Genomic DNA, 16,294 nt, shown 5'->3' on the forward strand with positions numbered 1-16,294 from the left:
TTTTTTGGTTTGAGTCAAAAGATATAAAAAAATGTAATTATGATGCCAACTTCACGCCCTAACAGCTTAGAGCATCATTAATCGAGAACGACTCAACGTTTCTCAAAAAAACCAAAAAAAATATTTTTTTTATAAATTATTATTATTTATTTATTTCCTCATTGCTGTTTCACTTAACAAGTGACACATGTCACACTTGTTCTGAGAATCGATTCTCAAGTGACTTGGGAAAGAAACGATTCCTTTCTTTTTTTCCTTCTCTCTCTTCCTTTTATTATTAGTCATCGTTTTGCTTAAAACGTACACAAAGTCACAAACTCCTGAGACATGGGCTCGTGGCTTTGTCGATTTCTATTTTTATTTTAATGTAATTTACCTTTTCACCCTCCTTTCCACAATTAATTACACAATCTACCACTAGTAAACAGTATTGATACCCTCTCTAACTAGGAGTCCTCGTTGGCGTCGTAGTCCAATTCATAAACATTGGGGCAAAACGTGTAAGACACGTAAATTATAGGGGTTAGAAAACAATTTTTGCCCTAAAACAAAAGGAGCAAAGGATGACACAAAGGAGAGAGAAAGAAAAGAGAATGTAGCTTTTAAGAAAGAAGGAAACATCATCAGAAGCTTCTCTCTCTCAGATTGACAGAACACAGAGAGAATAAGATTCGAAGCTCCTCTTTGGTCGGATTAAAGAAAAGGAGATGTTGTGTAGAATGGTGGTGGTGACTGGCCGGAAGAAGAAACCTGGTTCTGTTCCGGTTTATCTAAATGTATACGATCTTACACCTATCAATGGCTATGCTTATTGGTTAGGACTTGGGATCTATCACTCCGGTGTTGAAGGTACCTCTCTTAATATTTCTCAATATTTGAACTTTTTCTTGGAAACTATTGGTGGGTTTTGGTTAAAGATTACAACTTTCGAATTTGGGTCTTGAAAAATTCTTATTTGATTCTGTTTGAGCTTGTTTGGTTTTAAAGTATGAGACTTTTTTTTTTTAGTTTGGTTATTGTTTGTTTGTAGATATTGAAATAGACAAGTTTCATTTCTCGATAGATTCCAAAACTGGAAACTTTTGTTTGACCCAATTTGGATCAGCTTCTATGAGAGACTATGACTTACCAGAACCGGGTTTTATAAGAGTTTTTAGTAATTGTTGTGTTACTATCTTATTAGACATGTCTGTCCAAAAATGAGTGATGTTTTAATATTGAGATCTATAAGTTGTATAGTTTTTGTTTGCTTCCTAAAATAGATGAAACAGAGTTGTTGGATTTATGATATTGTGTTGTTATCAATTGTTTGGTTTAGTTCATGGGGTTGAATACGGTTTTGGTGCTCACGACCATTCGACAACGGGGATATTCGAGGTGGAACCGAAGCAATGTCCGGGTTTTACATTCAGGAAGTCTATTTTGATTGGAAGAACTGATTTGGATCCTGAAAAAGTTCGTGCGTTTATGGAGAAACTTGCTGAAGAATATAGTGGAAACACTTACCATTTGATCACAAAGAACTGTAATCATTTCTGCAATGACGTTTGTGTTCAGTTGACTCGGAGATCGATCCCTAGTTGGGTTAACCGTCTTGCTCGCTTTGGTAAGAAGCTACAAAACAGAACATTGACTTTTTACTCTGTTTTATGTATTAGCTCTTAAGTTTAGGTTTGTTTTTTTTTGTCCTTTAGGTTTGTTTTGCAATTGTGTTTTGCCGGCAGAGCTGAACGAGACAAAGGTGAGGCAGGTGAGATCAAAGGAAGAGAAGATTCCGGAAGCTGAAAATAAGAAACTTCGAAGCAGGTCAAGTAGATTTCCACCTGACCCTTCGCTTTCTTCATCGGGCTCTTTAAACCGAAGCAGAAGAGGGGAAAGGAGAAGACAATGTTTTCCTCCATCGCCAATTGTGAGTGCTTAGCTCTAGTCTTAGTTAAAACTTTATACCCGACCTTTTTGTTTCTGTCATTTGATTCGAAGTTGTGTTTACGCTACAAGATATCAGATTGAACAAACATTTTCTTGATATGGTAATGGTATAAGAACTTCACATTATTTGAACTATGAAATGATAAAGTGAAGTGAAGTCAACTCCATTGGGTAAGGACGGGGACAATCTTAAGTGGAACCTTCTTAGGACAAACAAGTCCATAGGATTCTTCAAGATCGACATCTTCTATCTCCATTCCTTCCGGAAGCTTCCAATCGAAACGGTAAAGAAGATTGATAAGAGTCAAATGTACCAAAGCCATACCCATGCCAATGCCTGGGCACATTCTCCTTCCGCTACCAAAGGGCAAGAGCTCAAAGTTTAGTCCTTTATAGTCAATCTCGTTATCCATAAACCTCTCCGGGATGAAAGCTTCTGGATCATTCCAAACGTTTGGATTCCTGTGAACAGCCCATATGTTGACATAGATCCATGTTTTCTTTGGAATGTCATAACCTCCGATCTTAATATCTTTTGAAGCCTCTCTTGTTATTAGAAGTGGCACAAGTGGGTTTATCCTTAATGTTTCTTTGATCACCATTTTCAAATACTCGAGTCGTTCTATATCTTCTTCTGTGATATTGTCTTTGTTTTTTATCACTTCTCTGACCTCAGCTTGCGCTTTCTTCAGAACTCTAGGGTTTGTAAACAAATGTGTCATCACCCATGTCACAGTGTGGCCAGAAGTGTCAACTCCAGCAATAAGAAGGTTCTGCAGTAATTAAAGACACAAGATTTAAGATTTATGCAACATGTGGAGGAAAAAAGTTATCGAAAGAGAGGTTGACATTACTAACCAACAGAATTCCTTTGGTGTGGTTTCGAGTAAGTTGAAATTCTCCAAGTCCAGTCTCTCCTCGTTCCATCTTGAGGAGCAACTCAATGATATCTTCTTTAATATTAGGATTTTCTAGGTGATGTTTTATAGATTGATCAAAAAATGAATCCAATGCCTTAAAAACCTTCTCACATTTGTTGTGTAACCCTGTGATCCTATCAATGAGTTTACCAACAACTGGGAAGTAATCTGCTGCTGCAAAGCTCCCTAGCACCTCCATGGTTCCTTGAATGACTTCCTCATAAGCATTTGCAAGTTTGCTTCCTTTTAGACATATCCCAAATCCAACTTTACAAATCACACTCCCTGAAAGTTTCACTAACTTCCGATTCAAGTTGACCGGTTTCTCCAATGAAGCAGATTGTTTAATGAATTGGACAAAAGAGGCAACTTCTTCTTGTCTTATATGTTGAAATGTTTTTACTCGTTTCGCAGTGTAGAGTTCAACGACCGTCATCTTTCGTACTTCCCTCCAATATTTGCTATATGGAGAAAATGCAAGATCTTTTAGATTGTATGAAATTCTTGCAGCATAAGTCAGATAAGGCCGCGAACAACAATCTGCATCAAATGTTTTTAAAACATCCTTCACCGTCTCTGGAGTTGACGCCACAACAGCAAACACATTTCCAAACTTTAGGGACATTAGCGATCCATATTTTTCAGATAATTTGAACATGGAACGTTGAGGGTTCGATCCCAATTGGTGCAAGTTACCAATTATAGGAAATCTACGTGGTCCGGGAGGTAGATCTTTCTTTACCTTTTTTGTGTTCTTCCCAGTGAGTAGAGAAGCAAAGAATACGAATGCAACAATGATATACCACAAACTCATTTTGCTTCCTACAAAAAAACAGATAGATTATATATAAAAAGTCAATACTTTCTAGTTAGCTCAATATTTGATAACCTTAGCATGTCAAGTGAACGGTTGACCCAAAAAAAGCTATCTCGAAAATATAGAACCGCGCTAACTAAAACTACCAAAGCACCATGATGATTGTTACAAGGCAAAAAAAAAAAAAAAGTAGAGGGGTGAGGGTCCTTTTATTTTGCCGAGGCCTAGTTTTTAGTTTCACAAAATATTTCGATTTTAATATTTTGTAGTATTCGTTCGTTTTTTATTTATTTAACTCTAGTATCTTTCTTTCAAACACTTTTAGTTTAAGGTTTTCAATAACCAACACATCCTACTATATTAATTGGAAAGTATCTTACTATATTAATTGGGAAGTATAAATATGAAACTAACCTTAAAATATATAAAAAATTACATTCAATTGCCATTAGAAAATTTAATTAAAATTAATTAATTAAATAAATAAATATAATTAATTAAAAATAAAAAATGCTGACAGATCAAAAATAAAAAAATCTAGAAAAGTAAAAAAAAATCTATTCAAATCAAAACTAATTTGTACTTGAAAAAAAAAAAAACTAACAGCTAAGATTTTTCAAAAATACAGATAATTATTAGTTAAAAAAAATATTTTCTTTCTCTAATAAAATTATAGACGAAAATTACTAAATTTTGTTTTTAAAAAATATAAACCAATCAGAATTTCAACTAAGATTTTATATACAAGTAGACAATAAAATTATTTTTAATAACTAGATTTCGAAAATTTTATTAAGATTTCAAATTATGATTTTATTATCATCTTTATTTTATTTTATTTTATTTCAAAATAACTTTTTAAAAGAAATATAACAATAATTTTTCTTATTATATTATATTTTTTTTTTAAATGTTGATCCTTGCTTTAATCACGGGATATCTCCTAGTAGAAATATTAAATATACTGACCACAAATATATATAGTTCAAAATTTAAAATATTTTTAAATGCTATATACAAAGATTTTTTTTCTCCCTATTTGTTTATTCTGTGTATGGAGTTAGTCGCTAACATTCAGAAGGCAGAGATGGATAAGCAGCTAACAGGGATCAAGGTAGCTAATAAGTGTGATAGCCTATTTTTCTGCAAGGTCGATACGGATCAATGTGGTGTTATTTTGGATATTCTAAAGCAGTATGAGGTTGTCTCGGGTCAGCAAATTAATTTTGCAAAATCTTCGATTCAATTTGGGCACAAGGTTGATGAGGTGGCAAAGGCAGAGGTGAAGGGGGTGCTTGGGATATAAAATTTGGACGGGATGGGTTCCTACTTAGGGTTACCTGAGAGTTTGGGAGGGTCCAAAACGAAAGTTTTCTCTTTTGATCGGGATAGACTTCAGAGTCGAACATATGGTTGGACGACGAAACTGCTCTCAAAAGGGAGAATAGGTGATGATAAAGTCAGTTGCCACTGCGGTACCGACCTTTGTCATGTTTTGTTTTCGGTTGTCGAAAACAATTACGTCTAAACTCACTAGTGCAGTGGCGAGTTTTTGGTGGAGCACTGGTCAGCCTGGGGGTATGCATTGGTTAGCTTGGGAGAAAATATGCTGTAGTAAACAGTTGGGTGGTTTGGGTTTTAGGAATGTCGATGTTTTTAATTTGGCTTTGTTGGCTAAACAATTGTGGAGGCTGATTGAGGCTCCGAACTCACTATTTGCTCGGGTTTTCAAAAGCAGGTATTATCGGAATTCGAACCCTATGGAAATTGATACGATCTTACTCTCTATCTTATGGGTGGCGGAGTATCGTTTCAGCTAGATCTTTGGTAAACAAAGGACTTATTAAAAGAGTTGGTTTTGGAGAGTCCATTTCTATATGGACTGATCTATGGATATCGGCTCAATCCCCAAGACCAGCTTTGAGTAAGGGCCCTTTTAAGGACCTTTTGCTACAAATTTCTCATTTAATTGATCGTCAAACGAATTCATGGCGTATGGATAAGCTCAATGAGCATTTTGACCCGGAAGATGTTGTCTTGATAGGGAAGCACTTAGACGGCAGATTCGCTAGGTTGGCATTTTACGAAATCTGGAAAGTATACGGTGAAATCAGGGTATGATACGGAACGCATCGCGAAACTGACAACTTCTCAAGACCTTCGGTATGGGCCAGAGATTACTCCTCTCCTGGCCGGTGTTTGGCAGGTTCACTGTCCACCAAAGATTAAACATTTTATGTGGCAAGTTTTGTGAGGGTGCATTTCGGTATCGACAAATTTGCGGAGACGGGGAATTGCTTGTGATTCAGGATGTACAAGGTGTGGGGCTGACGAAGAAACAATAAATCATGCTATTTTTCGGTGTCCACCGGCTCGACAGGTCTGGGCTTTAGCTCAGGTACCCGTCAGACCAGTCTCCTTTCCAACATAGTCGGTGTATGCTAATGTGGACCATTTTCTGGATTCTACCAATCCGGGCTCTCAGATAGCTGCTTTCCCTTGGGTCATGTGGTATATTTGGAAAGCGAGGAATGCTCGAGTTTTTGAGAATCAAATAGAACAGCCAGAGGAAGTAGTTCGGTTAGCGATAGGGGAGACGTCTACCTGGCTGCAGGCACAAGTAGAGGTTGAGGATGAGGATTATTCCCTACTCCCTATCGCCTCTAATTATCGATTAAAAGGGCCCACGAACTCCCTTCCTACTGTTTTTTCAGGTTATCGGTGCTTTCTAGATGGCTCTTGGAAAGCAAGTGATGGTTTTGCAGGTGCAGGATGGGTTTGTTCTTCTTTTCAAGATTCGTTGACGACGAGGGGAGCCACCAATTTCTGACGAAGTCTTTCCCCTTTACATGCTGAAGTAGAAGCTTTCCTTTGGGCTATGCGGTGTATGATTGGACATGACTACCGGGATGTGGCGTTCTTTACAAATTGTTCAGACTTGGTGAAGATGGTATCTTCTCCTCTAGACTGGTCGGCTTTCTCGCCCTATCTCGACGATATCAAGATAGACAGAGAGGAGTTTTCTTCTTTCTCCTTTATCTCTAGTTTCACGAAATGCAAATGTAAGTGCGGATTCTTTAGGACGCCAAACGCGTACATCTCCGCATAATGTTCTGTATGTAAACAGTTTTCCTTCGAATTGGCTCATATGAGCTCATTAAAACAAGTATTACATGTAACGTCACCTTTTTTACGTTGATTGATTAACCGATGTTAAAAAAACAAATTGGAAGGAATTTAGAGTCGAATAGATAACCGACGCAAATTACTACTCAAAATATTTACTTTACTCTTTTGGTCTTCGAGGCTTCAAGCGCTTTTTAAGTTAATTTCCATAATTAAATTAAGGATCGATATTGATTCAGTGTGGGTGTTTGATCTTCTTCGTCACCATCACATCTCCGATTCACTTGATTTTAGCAAGCATTCTGAAATTCAGGTCAAGGATAAGATGGATTTTGTGAATTATGTTGTGGTTGCTTGTTGTTTCGAGTTGTTTTAGTAAGCCTAAGATTCAATTAGCTCAGTTTTGTTATTTATGATTTACAGTTTTCTATTTTGTAGAATGGTGCGAATCGATGTCCTTAATGACGCTCTTCAGAGTTCAGAGCATGTACAATGCAGAGAAGTGGCAGGTTATGATAAGGCCTTCTTCTAAAGTTCCTTATCGTTATGCAAAAGCATGGTATGGTGATTTTTGCAGAGCTAGTAGCTATGACTCGGTTACTTGCTTTCATGTATATTGTTTCAAGTGTAATGATGATACTTTGTGTTTCGATTTTTTAGGTTACATCGGCGAGCTTGAGTATGTTGATGACCACATGTCTGGTGAAATTGTTGTTGAACTTAATGGAAGGCTGAGATTGGTATGGTAAGATTGTTGTTTATGGCCGACTAGCTTAATTTTAGCAAGCACTCGGCATTTCAAGTTAAGTATAGGACAGATTTATGAATTATTTGTGGTTAGGGATTTAAGACGGGTTTCCAACATTAAGAAGACTAAAAAGGAGGTACTGATTTATGGGTCTAAAATCTTCTTACCTATGCTTAATTTTCAGGCCACTATGGATCAGCGCTGATCTTTTGTTGTTAAAAAAAGAAAAGATTTCTTCTATATCAAATGCATTGAGTTTTTCAATTGAAAAAAAGATTCTTTCCCTAAAATTTATACAGTACTTTTTCATATAAATAGACGATTAATTATGTGTCATTCAACAAAATTTTGAATTTTTATAATTTAATTAGAATGAGTTTTTATACTTTCCATCTAACTATGAATATCATATCAATTTTAAGGTGGAACGATGATTTTAAAGGGGAATTTGAAAATACTATTTTTTCAGTTTTAAGGTGGAACAGTGATTTTTAAGAAAATGTCACCTTTCTCAAATCTTATAAAATGCTTCTAAAAATAAGCTATTTATCAAAGTACGTGTATAACCTTATAAAAACATACACACATTACTTTAATATCTGTGTAAAATATTATAAATAACTTATAAATAGTTTTTAAATATTTTGTAAAACCTTATAAAATATTATATAAACCTTTATCAATATTTGGATCGAGTCTCCGGCTAGTAGTTACTATATATTTTATAAACCATTTAAAATTTTATAAAATTTTCAGATTTCACTAGTGATATTTTTAAAAATGATCAAATAAACGAGACATTTTTGAGAAAAGCATACCAAAAGAAGCATTTCTCAAAAATTCTTATGGCTTTTTATATAGATCAAATATAATTTATTAATTATGAATTAATTTATCAAATGAATATATTTTACTATGAATAGAGCTATTTATAAAGTATATATGAGTTTCTTGAACCACAAAAAAAAGATGGCATTCTAGATCAATACATAGAACGCCTTCATCATGAACGTAAATCCAAGAACTAGTTGAAAGAAAGTCAAGATTTCAGAATAAATAAAACTTTGTTTGTTTGCAGGGAATTCTGTAACACGGACTACCTTCATCAAAGGTTAGTACTACTGACTACTGACCATTCTCAAAATGGTAAATATTAACACGTAACAATAAATATATATATATATATATATATTTTAAAACGTCTCGTTAAGAGTATTCACTCCATTAATTAAGAACAAATCTTTGACAATGAAGAGATAACTCTGTTAGCCAAGACAAAAATACTAGAGAAGTAGAGATAACATTTTACTAATATATTATAAGAATATCTATAAGAGAATCAGAGATATTAGAGAGAGAGACGCAATACTATACCTTAAACTTAAAGTTTGTGGCGGAAGAGTTTACACTGTGAGACGAGGGAGAGGGGAGTTATAGAGCGAGGCAGAACAAGAAGTTGATTTCTGAATCAGTATTATCATTTATTTATGTGAGAACTGAGAAGAGACGTAGGAGATATGGATAGAGGTTAGGTTCCAAGTATGTGGCTACGAGGTTAGCTTCCAAGATAAGTTATTTTTTTTTTTTTTGTAGTGAAGCCTAAAAAAATATCTACTGAAATTATTTCTCATAATATTTTATGAACTTATTTTACAATCACGTTTTTATTCAACATACTCTGAAATTCTGAAGTATATTTTCATTTTATACCGAAATTTCAAGACAAAATAATACCATGGAACTTAATTAAACACGTTGGGTGTGCATGGATAAAACTCAAAAGTGTGGAGACGTTACTGGCGAAAGTTATGTTTTGTTTGGTAATTAGTGGAATTGTTGATATCGTCTTATGTTGCTATGATATCCCTAGTTCGGTTAACCGTCTTGCTCGCTTCGGTAAGAAGCTACAAAACAGAACACTGACATTTACTCTGTTATAGTAAAAGCTCATAAGTTGATGTTTGCTTTTTTGCCTTTAGGTTTGTTTTGCAACTGTCTTCTGGCGGCTGAGCTGAACGAGACAAAGGTGAGGCAGGTGAGATCAAAGGAAGAGAAGATTCCGGAAGCAGAAAATAAGGTACTTCAGAGCATGTTAATTAGATTTCCACCTGGCCCTTCGCTTTCTTCGCCGGGTTCTTTAAACCGAAGCAGAAGAGGCGAAAGGAGAATACAATGTCATCCTCCATCGCCAACTGTGAGTGCTTAGCTCTAGTTTTAGTAAAATTATATGCCCGACTTTTTTGGTACTGTCATTTGATTCGGTAGTAATGGTTCCTAAGAAGTTGTGTTTACGCTACAAGATTTCGGATTGAAGAAACATTTTATTGATATGGTAATGATATAAGATCTTCACATTATTTATGATATGGTAATGGTATAAGATCTTCACATTATTTATTTTGAACTATGAAATTAAAAAGTGAAGTGAAGCTTAAGTCCATTGGGTAAGGATGGGGACAAGCTCAAGTGGAATTTTCTTAGGACTAACAAGTCCATACGATTCTTCAAGATCAACATCTTCAATCTTCATTCCTTCAGGAAGCTTCCAGTCGAAACGGTAAAGAAGATTGATAAGAGCCAAATGTACCAAAGCCATACCCATTCCTATACCTGGGCACACTCTCCTTCCGCTACCAAAGGGCAAGAGCTCAAAATTTAGACCTTTATAGTCAATCTCGCTATCCATAAACCTCTCCGGGATGAAAGCTTCCGGATCTTTCCAAACATTTGGATTCCTGTGAACAGCCCATACGTTGACATGGATCCAAGTTTTCTTTGGAATGTCGTAACCTCCAATCTTAATATCTTTTGAAGCCTCTCTTGGGATTAGTAGTGGCACAACTGGGTTTATCCTAAATGTTTCTTTAATGACCATTTTCAAATACTCGAGTCGTTCTATAGCCTCTTCGGTGATATCATCTTTGTTTTTGATCACTTCTCTCATCTCCGCTTGCACTTTCTTCATAACTCTTGGGTTTGTAATCAAATGTGTCATCGCCCATGTCACGGTGTTGGCAGCAGTGTCCGTTCCCGCAAGAAGAAGGTTCTGCAATAATCAATGGAACACAATATTTAAACTTTAGGCAACATGTGAACAATGAGATTTCAGATATATAGAAAGGTTCCAAAATACTTACCAGAAGAATTCCTTGGAGGTGGTTTCGAGTTAGTTGAAACTCTCCCAGCCCAGTTTCTCCCTTTTCCATCTTGAGAAGCAAAGCAATGATATCATCATCGACACATTCATCTTCTTGGTGATGCTTTATAGATTGATCGAAAAACGAATCCAGTGCCTTGAAAACATTCTCACATTTGCTATGTAATCCTGTGACCCTATCGATGATTTTACCAACAACTGGGAAGTAATCCGCTGCTGCAAAGCTCCCTACCACCTCCATGGTTCCTAAAACAACTTCCTCAAAAGTATTCTCAAGTTTGCTCCCTGTGAGAGTTATCCCAAATGCAACTTTACAAATCACATTCCCAGAGAGTTTCACTAACTTTTGGTTGAAGTCAACTGGTTTTCCCAACGAAGCAGACTCTTTGAGGAATTGGACAAAGGATGAAACTTCTTCTTCTCTTATATATTGAAATGATTTTACCCTTTTTGCAGTGTAGAGCTCGACAACAGTCATCTTTCGTACTTCCCTCCAATATTTGTTATAGAAAGAAAATGCAAGATCTTTGTAATTGTGTGTCATTCTTGCAGGATAAGTCAGATAAGGTCGCGAACAACAATCTAGATCAAACGTTTTTAAGACTTCCTTCACTGTCTCTGGTGTAGATGCCACAACAGTGGACACACTCCCAAACTTCAGAGACATTAGGGGTCCATATTTTTCGGATAATTTGAACATGGAACGGTGAGGTTTTGATCCGAGTTGGTGCAAGTTTCCAATTATAGGAAGTCTTGGTGGTCCAGGAGGTAGATTCTTCTTGTTCACTCTCGTCATCTTTATAATCAACATAGATGAAAGGAAGAAGGCAATGATATACCACCAGAAACTCATTTTGCTTCCTGCACAAAAAGTGAACTGTTTATATTTCTGTAGAGAAAAATAAATAGTAAAACCTTTGTAAAAGGCATGTCAAGTGGACAATTAACCACAAAAGAAAAGCTCTGTAAAATATAGAACCGGGCTAACTAACATTAAGTAAAACCTCTGTAAAACAATATTTGGTAAACTATTAATTACTGTAAATTAATAAAAGAAAATTCTGGTACTAACACTATCTTATTATGTAAACACTATAAAACAATTTCGTCACTGAACAATTCCAAAAATATTATAAAGGTAAATTTGGAGGAACTTTAAAAATGCATTTTTTCCAATACCACTTTTCAAAAAGATTTCATCTCTAAAGTTTTATTAAAAATGCCATCTCTAAAATCGTTCTAGTGTGTATTACGGCTTAAATCTTAGTATTTACATCTTAATGATATTAAAAGAGAAGTACAAATTAGAACATGTCCAGCATTATGAATCTAATAATATCAATTACCACTCAGTTATTGCTTTTAGAAAAAGAATTTCTAAATTAATAAGAGCAATTTGGTATTGCTGAAAATTCAATTGGTTCACCCAATTAGAGTATCCAAAATCCGACTGCATTTAGTATGGATCTTACCAATAATAACTAAGAATTATTAATAAATAATTAAAATTGAAATTTAATTATCAATTACTTTAATAAAATACTTAATTTCATGATTATAAAATATTTTATAAAGAACAAGATGCACAAACTTAAAATATAATATTTCTTTTGTTATAAAAATATCTTTGTAATTCTAAATCAAATACATAAATGATGATAATTTTTCTACACCATCAAATGAATATTATTTATTTATAATGATACATTTAATTTTATATGTCTATTAGTTAGAATATAATAATATATGTTTATTAGCTAGAATTAATCACATATTTTATAAAATCTTAAATTTTTTTAAAAAAGTATATATATAGATATACAAATAAAAAATCTTATAATAAAATAAAAGAAAAATATTAATGAGAATTAATGATATGTTTCATATTATATTAAAATCTTAAAATATCAATTTTATTATTTTTCCAAATATGTAAAACGAAAAAGTTAATGCAAATCAATAAAAAATAAAAAATATTAATAGTTACAAAAAATATTTGATCATCGTTTATTTTTTGAAAATACATTAAAAGTAATAATGTTTTAAACAAAAAATGTTATCATGCAGTATATCTCGGATTAATTATTATCCACATTTACGCCTGTCAATATAATCAAAGCTAGTGTAACATTCGTGTTCCAGGATTATATTTTGGATTGTGTTGATTAAACCAAATGAGTGGATTTTAATTAATTTCGGTTTAATGAAATCTTGGTTTAACCGAATTAAACCAAAACCCTAGTAGTTTTTCTTAAGTGATGCCTCCTTCTCTTTTTTTGTGGATTGTCAACACTGGAATCTCAGAGAAAGAGAGAGAGCCTTGGTCGATTTGGTGTGAAGGAGAAGAGATGGAGATCAACAAAGCTTTATCTTAAAGAGAAGGAAAAGGAGCAGAATCGTTAGGGTTTGGAAGGAAACAGTTTTGACATATCAAATCGTTGTCAAAGGTAACGAATTATGGAAGAGTTATTCCCAAGTCTTTCATAGTCATTCTCCTTTTTACAGAAGTGAATTTGGATTTGAACTTGATGAGTTATTGGCAGTTTTGTGAGACACGTTTTCTCAAATTCGAGTTGGGACTTGGGACTATCGGGGATTGTAACTGAGATCGTGGTCTCGTCTAGTTTCCGATCGGCACAAGATTTTGGAGAATGCTTTGTGACGTTTTGGGCTAGCTTTTTATTGGAAGGATTTGATAGTTAACGGTTGGGTTTTATTTTAGGTTTCATCTTTGAGACTGTTCTTTTCTGATGTTTCTGTCCAGTTTGCTTAAAGGTTGCTTTTGGTTGTGTGACTTGTTGTAGGATGTTTGTGAGCTGTTTCAGACAAGAGGAGAGTCTCTCATGGTTATATTTGTTGTTAGAATCAGCTTGTTAAGGTGAATGCGTGACCATGAGCTTATCTAAGCGATTGGGTTGTATGACTTGTTTTGTGTGATGATATGTAGGTGTGGTGAATGTGTTATGGGTTTTCTATTTAATGGCTGGTTTGTTATGTTTTATTTGTGGTTGTACTTTTGATTTGATTGTGTGTATAGCTCGTAGATAGGAGGATCATCTCAATGGGTATTTCTGGTAATACTCACACATCTCATTGTGTTTGTGGTGCAGGTAATGTGTAGCGTGGAGTCATGGCGATGAGGAGGAGGATGATCTAGGGTCTCGGTTGTTGCGTTGTGTTATTTGTTGTTGGAACCTTGTTAGAAGCATGTTAGGATGATGATTTTAATTGGTTATAATTGATATGGTATTTATATTAAATTGGAGTTGGTTTGGTTTATCTTCCGCTGTGCATGTTGATTTGTTATTGGTTTGTTGATTGGTTAAAATTAAATATTATAGAGTATTAGTTATATTTTTATTATTTTAAAAACGGGTCTGAATGTTTCGGCTAGCAAAAACGTGTCTAAATATTTCAATTAGCAAAAAAAAAAAAAAAAAGTTTTTACAAGACGGGTTTCCAAAAATCATAAGTTCTTTCAGTAAATCTTGCGGACTTCACATACTTTGAAGAAATAAATAGTGTATAATTACATATATAGTATAGTATTTTTATAATCCTAAAATATATTTTTAAAATATGTAAACTAATTATCAAAAGGTTTTCTTAAAGTAAATATGTATTGATGTTTAAAATTATTTGTTATTTATATTAATTAAAAAAATGTGAAAATGATACCATTCGAACAAATGTGAAAAATCCATTTAGTAAATTGTTGCAAGTCATGTGAACTCAAGTCGGGCAAATACGGACATACCATATACTTCTGCAATTTCGTATCATGGTTTTTTTGCGGATTAAAAATCTTTAACCCATTGCGAGACAGGCCTAGCATGGCGGGTTTGATTATCAAACCAACACTAAACTATTAACATATTTCATATAATATCAAGTATAGTTTGAAATTAATTAATTTACAAATTAAATCCTTATTTATTATATAAACTACAAAATATTATACCTATTTATAACATCTTACTTTCAAATAAACTAATTTTAATTAATAAATTTATAAACAAAAAATATTTAGGTTGTATATACATTGAAGAAACCAAAATACCCTAACCTACCATATATCTCTATATTGTTCTACAAAACAAAACAAAACAAATCTAAAATTTTTATATATTATCCAATAAGATTTAAAAATAAACACATTTAGGTTATAAACTATAATTATAAAAAAACAAAAAGAAAAATATATGTTTCATGTTGTAGCAAGGGTCCAAACAAAATAATAATTAATTAGATACAAAATTATATAACTAACAACTAAAACCAAGTAAATTGAAAATTATTATCTAATATTAAATAACTAAAAATTTGTCATGGGGTACACTGCGAGTCAAAACATAGTATAGAAAAATATAATTAAAAACATCTGAAAAGAGATCCACAAATTACCTTAACCTTAAAGTTTGTGGCGAAGAAGTTAACACCGTGGGTCGAGGGAGAGAGAGAATTCGTTTGCTTCTACGAATGAAGAAGTGAATTAGTATGTGTGGTTTGTGAGAATTGAGAAGATGCGTCGAATATGTAGCTGTGTGGTTTGCTTTTATGTATGTGGGTAATTGGAATGCTATGTAGATACGTTCATTTTATAGTGAAGCCGAATAAATATCTACTGAAACTATTCCTGAAAAAGATTTTGTGAACTTATTTTACCACCACAAATTAATTCAACATATCCAAATTTGAATAGGATTTTTCTCGCGGGCAAAAGTCCACCAAATTTTTGGTAGAATTTTCTACGAAAAGATTGAAACTTATATAGGTTAATGCTACGAAATAGTTAAAAACACCATGATTTCAAACCAGTACATTGAATCCCACACGGCTCTAATACATTACTTGGTAACTATGGGTGGCCCAAATTTCAGAGAGGGAAAATGGTATGGAGATGACTAATATGATAGCATGATTTTTCTCGCTCTTTAAATTCTGAGAGCAAATGACTAAAAGTGATATTAAAAAACAAAAGTCATTGTATATATCTAGAATGATCATTTGATTTTGACATAAATAATTGTACAGATATATATGTACGAGAAAAGGTACAAACTATTATATTAGCATACATGGTGCTAAAACTGAAGGTGCAAATTATTAATGAAGGCAGCGTTAAAAAATTTCAAGAAGAAAAATAATAATAACAAGAAATTTAAACAAATTGGGTGCATGGTACAAAACTCACAAGTGTCGAGACGTGTACGGCAAAAAATTGGTAACCGGTGGAATGGCAGATTAACGTTATAAAGGCGAGTGAAAACAAATAAATGAGAATTTCTGAACCAAGTTTGATCAGCTCTATCTCTATATGACTATTAGAACCGGGTTTATATGACTTTTTACTAAAGTGAATAGTGTATTATTTTATTAGACATGTCTCTCCAAATTGAATGATATTAATATGAAGATCTATATATTTGTATAGTTACTGTATGCTTCTTAAAATAATGAAACAAGGTTGCTACTTGTTAGATTGATGATATTTGTGTTATTAATTGTTTGGACAAGTTCATGGGGTTGAAATACGGTTTTGGAGCTCACGGGCACTCGACAACTGTGAGTTATTGCTATGCTCTAGTTGTAGTTTA

General features: G+C 33.7%; 3 protein-coding genes and 1 long non-coding RNA gene across 6 annotated transcripts; 2 read left to right on the plus strand and 2 right to left on the minus strand.

Annotated features, from left to right (window-relative positions):
- Nucleotides 1-461: 461 nt before the first annotated feature.
- LOC104706838 (deSI-like protein At4g17486) lies at nucleotides 462-2,055 on the plus strand. The gene is made up of 3 exons (XM_010423061.2): nucleotides 462-849; nucleotides 1,319-1,606; nucleotides 1,695-2,055. The coding sequence occupies exons 1-3, from the start codon at nucleotides 708-710 to the stop codon at nucleotides 1,919-1,921; spliced, it is 657 nt and encodes a 218-aa protein (XP_010421363.1). The 5' UTR covers nucleotides 462-707; the 3' UTR covers nucleotides 1,922-2,055.
- Nucleotides 1,941-9,152, minus strand: LOC104706837 (cytochrome P450 71B14). Of its 3 annotated transcripts, none has more exons than XM_087461748.1 (4): nucleotides 8,915-9,097; nucleotides 3,592-3,671; nucleotides 2,788-3,310; nucleotides 1,941-2,702 (listed from the first exon to the last, which is right to left on the minus strand). In XM_087461748.1, the coding sequence occupies exons 3-4, from the start codon at nucleotides 3,283-3,285 to the stop codon at nucleotides 2,088-2,090; spliced, it is 1,113 nt and encodes a 370-aa protein (XP_087317874.1). In that variant the 5' UTR covers nucleotides 3,286-3,310; nucleotides 3,592-3,671; nucleotides 8,915-9,097; the 3' UTR covers nucleotides 1,941-2,087. The 3 variants fall into 3 exon arrangements, with proteins under 3 accessions (XP_087317874.1, XP_087317873.1, XP_010421362.1); XM_087461747.1 differs by having other exon boundaries at nucleotides 2,788-3,425; nucleotides 8,915-9,091; XM_010423060.3 differs by having other exon boundaries at nucleotides 2,788-3,671; nucleotides 8,915-9,152.
- Nucleotides 9,153-9,841: 689 nt separating this feature from the next.
- LOC104706839 (cytochrome P450 71B12) lies at nucleotides 9,842-15,325 on the minus strand. The gene is made up of 3 exons (XM_010423062.2): nucleotides 15,102-15,325; nucleotides 10,678-11,558; nucleotides 9,842-10,586 (listed from the first exon to the last, which is right to left on the minus strand). The coding sequence occupies exons 2-3, from the start codon at nucleotides 11,548-11,550 to the stop codon at nucleotides 9,972-9,974; spliced, it is 1,488 nt and encodes a 495-aa protein (XP_010421364.1). The 5' UTR covers nucleotides 11,551-11,558; nucleotides 15,102-15,325; the 3' UTR covers nucleotides 9,842-9,971.
- On the plus strand, nucleotides 12,828-14,097 carry LOC147939827 (uncharacterized). Its single transcript, XR_015563874.1, has 2 exons — nucleotides 12,828-13,144; nucleotides 13,808-14,097. It is a non-coding gene; the product is annotated as an uncharacterized LOC147939827 (long non-coding RNA).
- Nucleotides 15,326-16,294: the final 969 nt, after the last annotated feature.

This window comes from Camelina sativa, chromosome 8 (assembly GCF_030686135.1).
Source record: "Camelina sativa cultivar CO46 ecotype springtype chromosome 8, ASM3068613v1".
Taxonomy (NCBI): domain Eukaryota; kingdom Viridiplantae; phylum Streptophyta; class Magnoliopsida; order Brassicales; family Brassicaceae; genus Camelina; species Camelina sativa.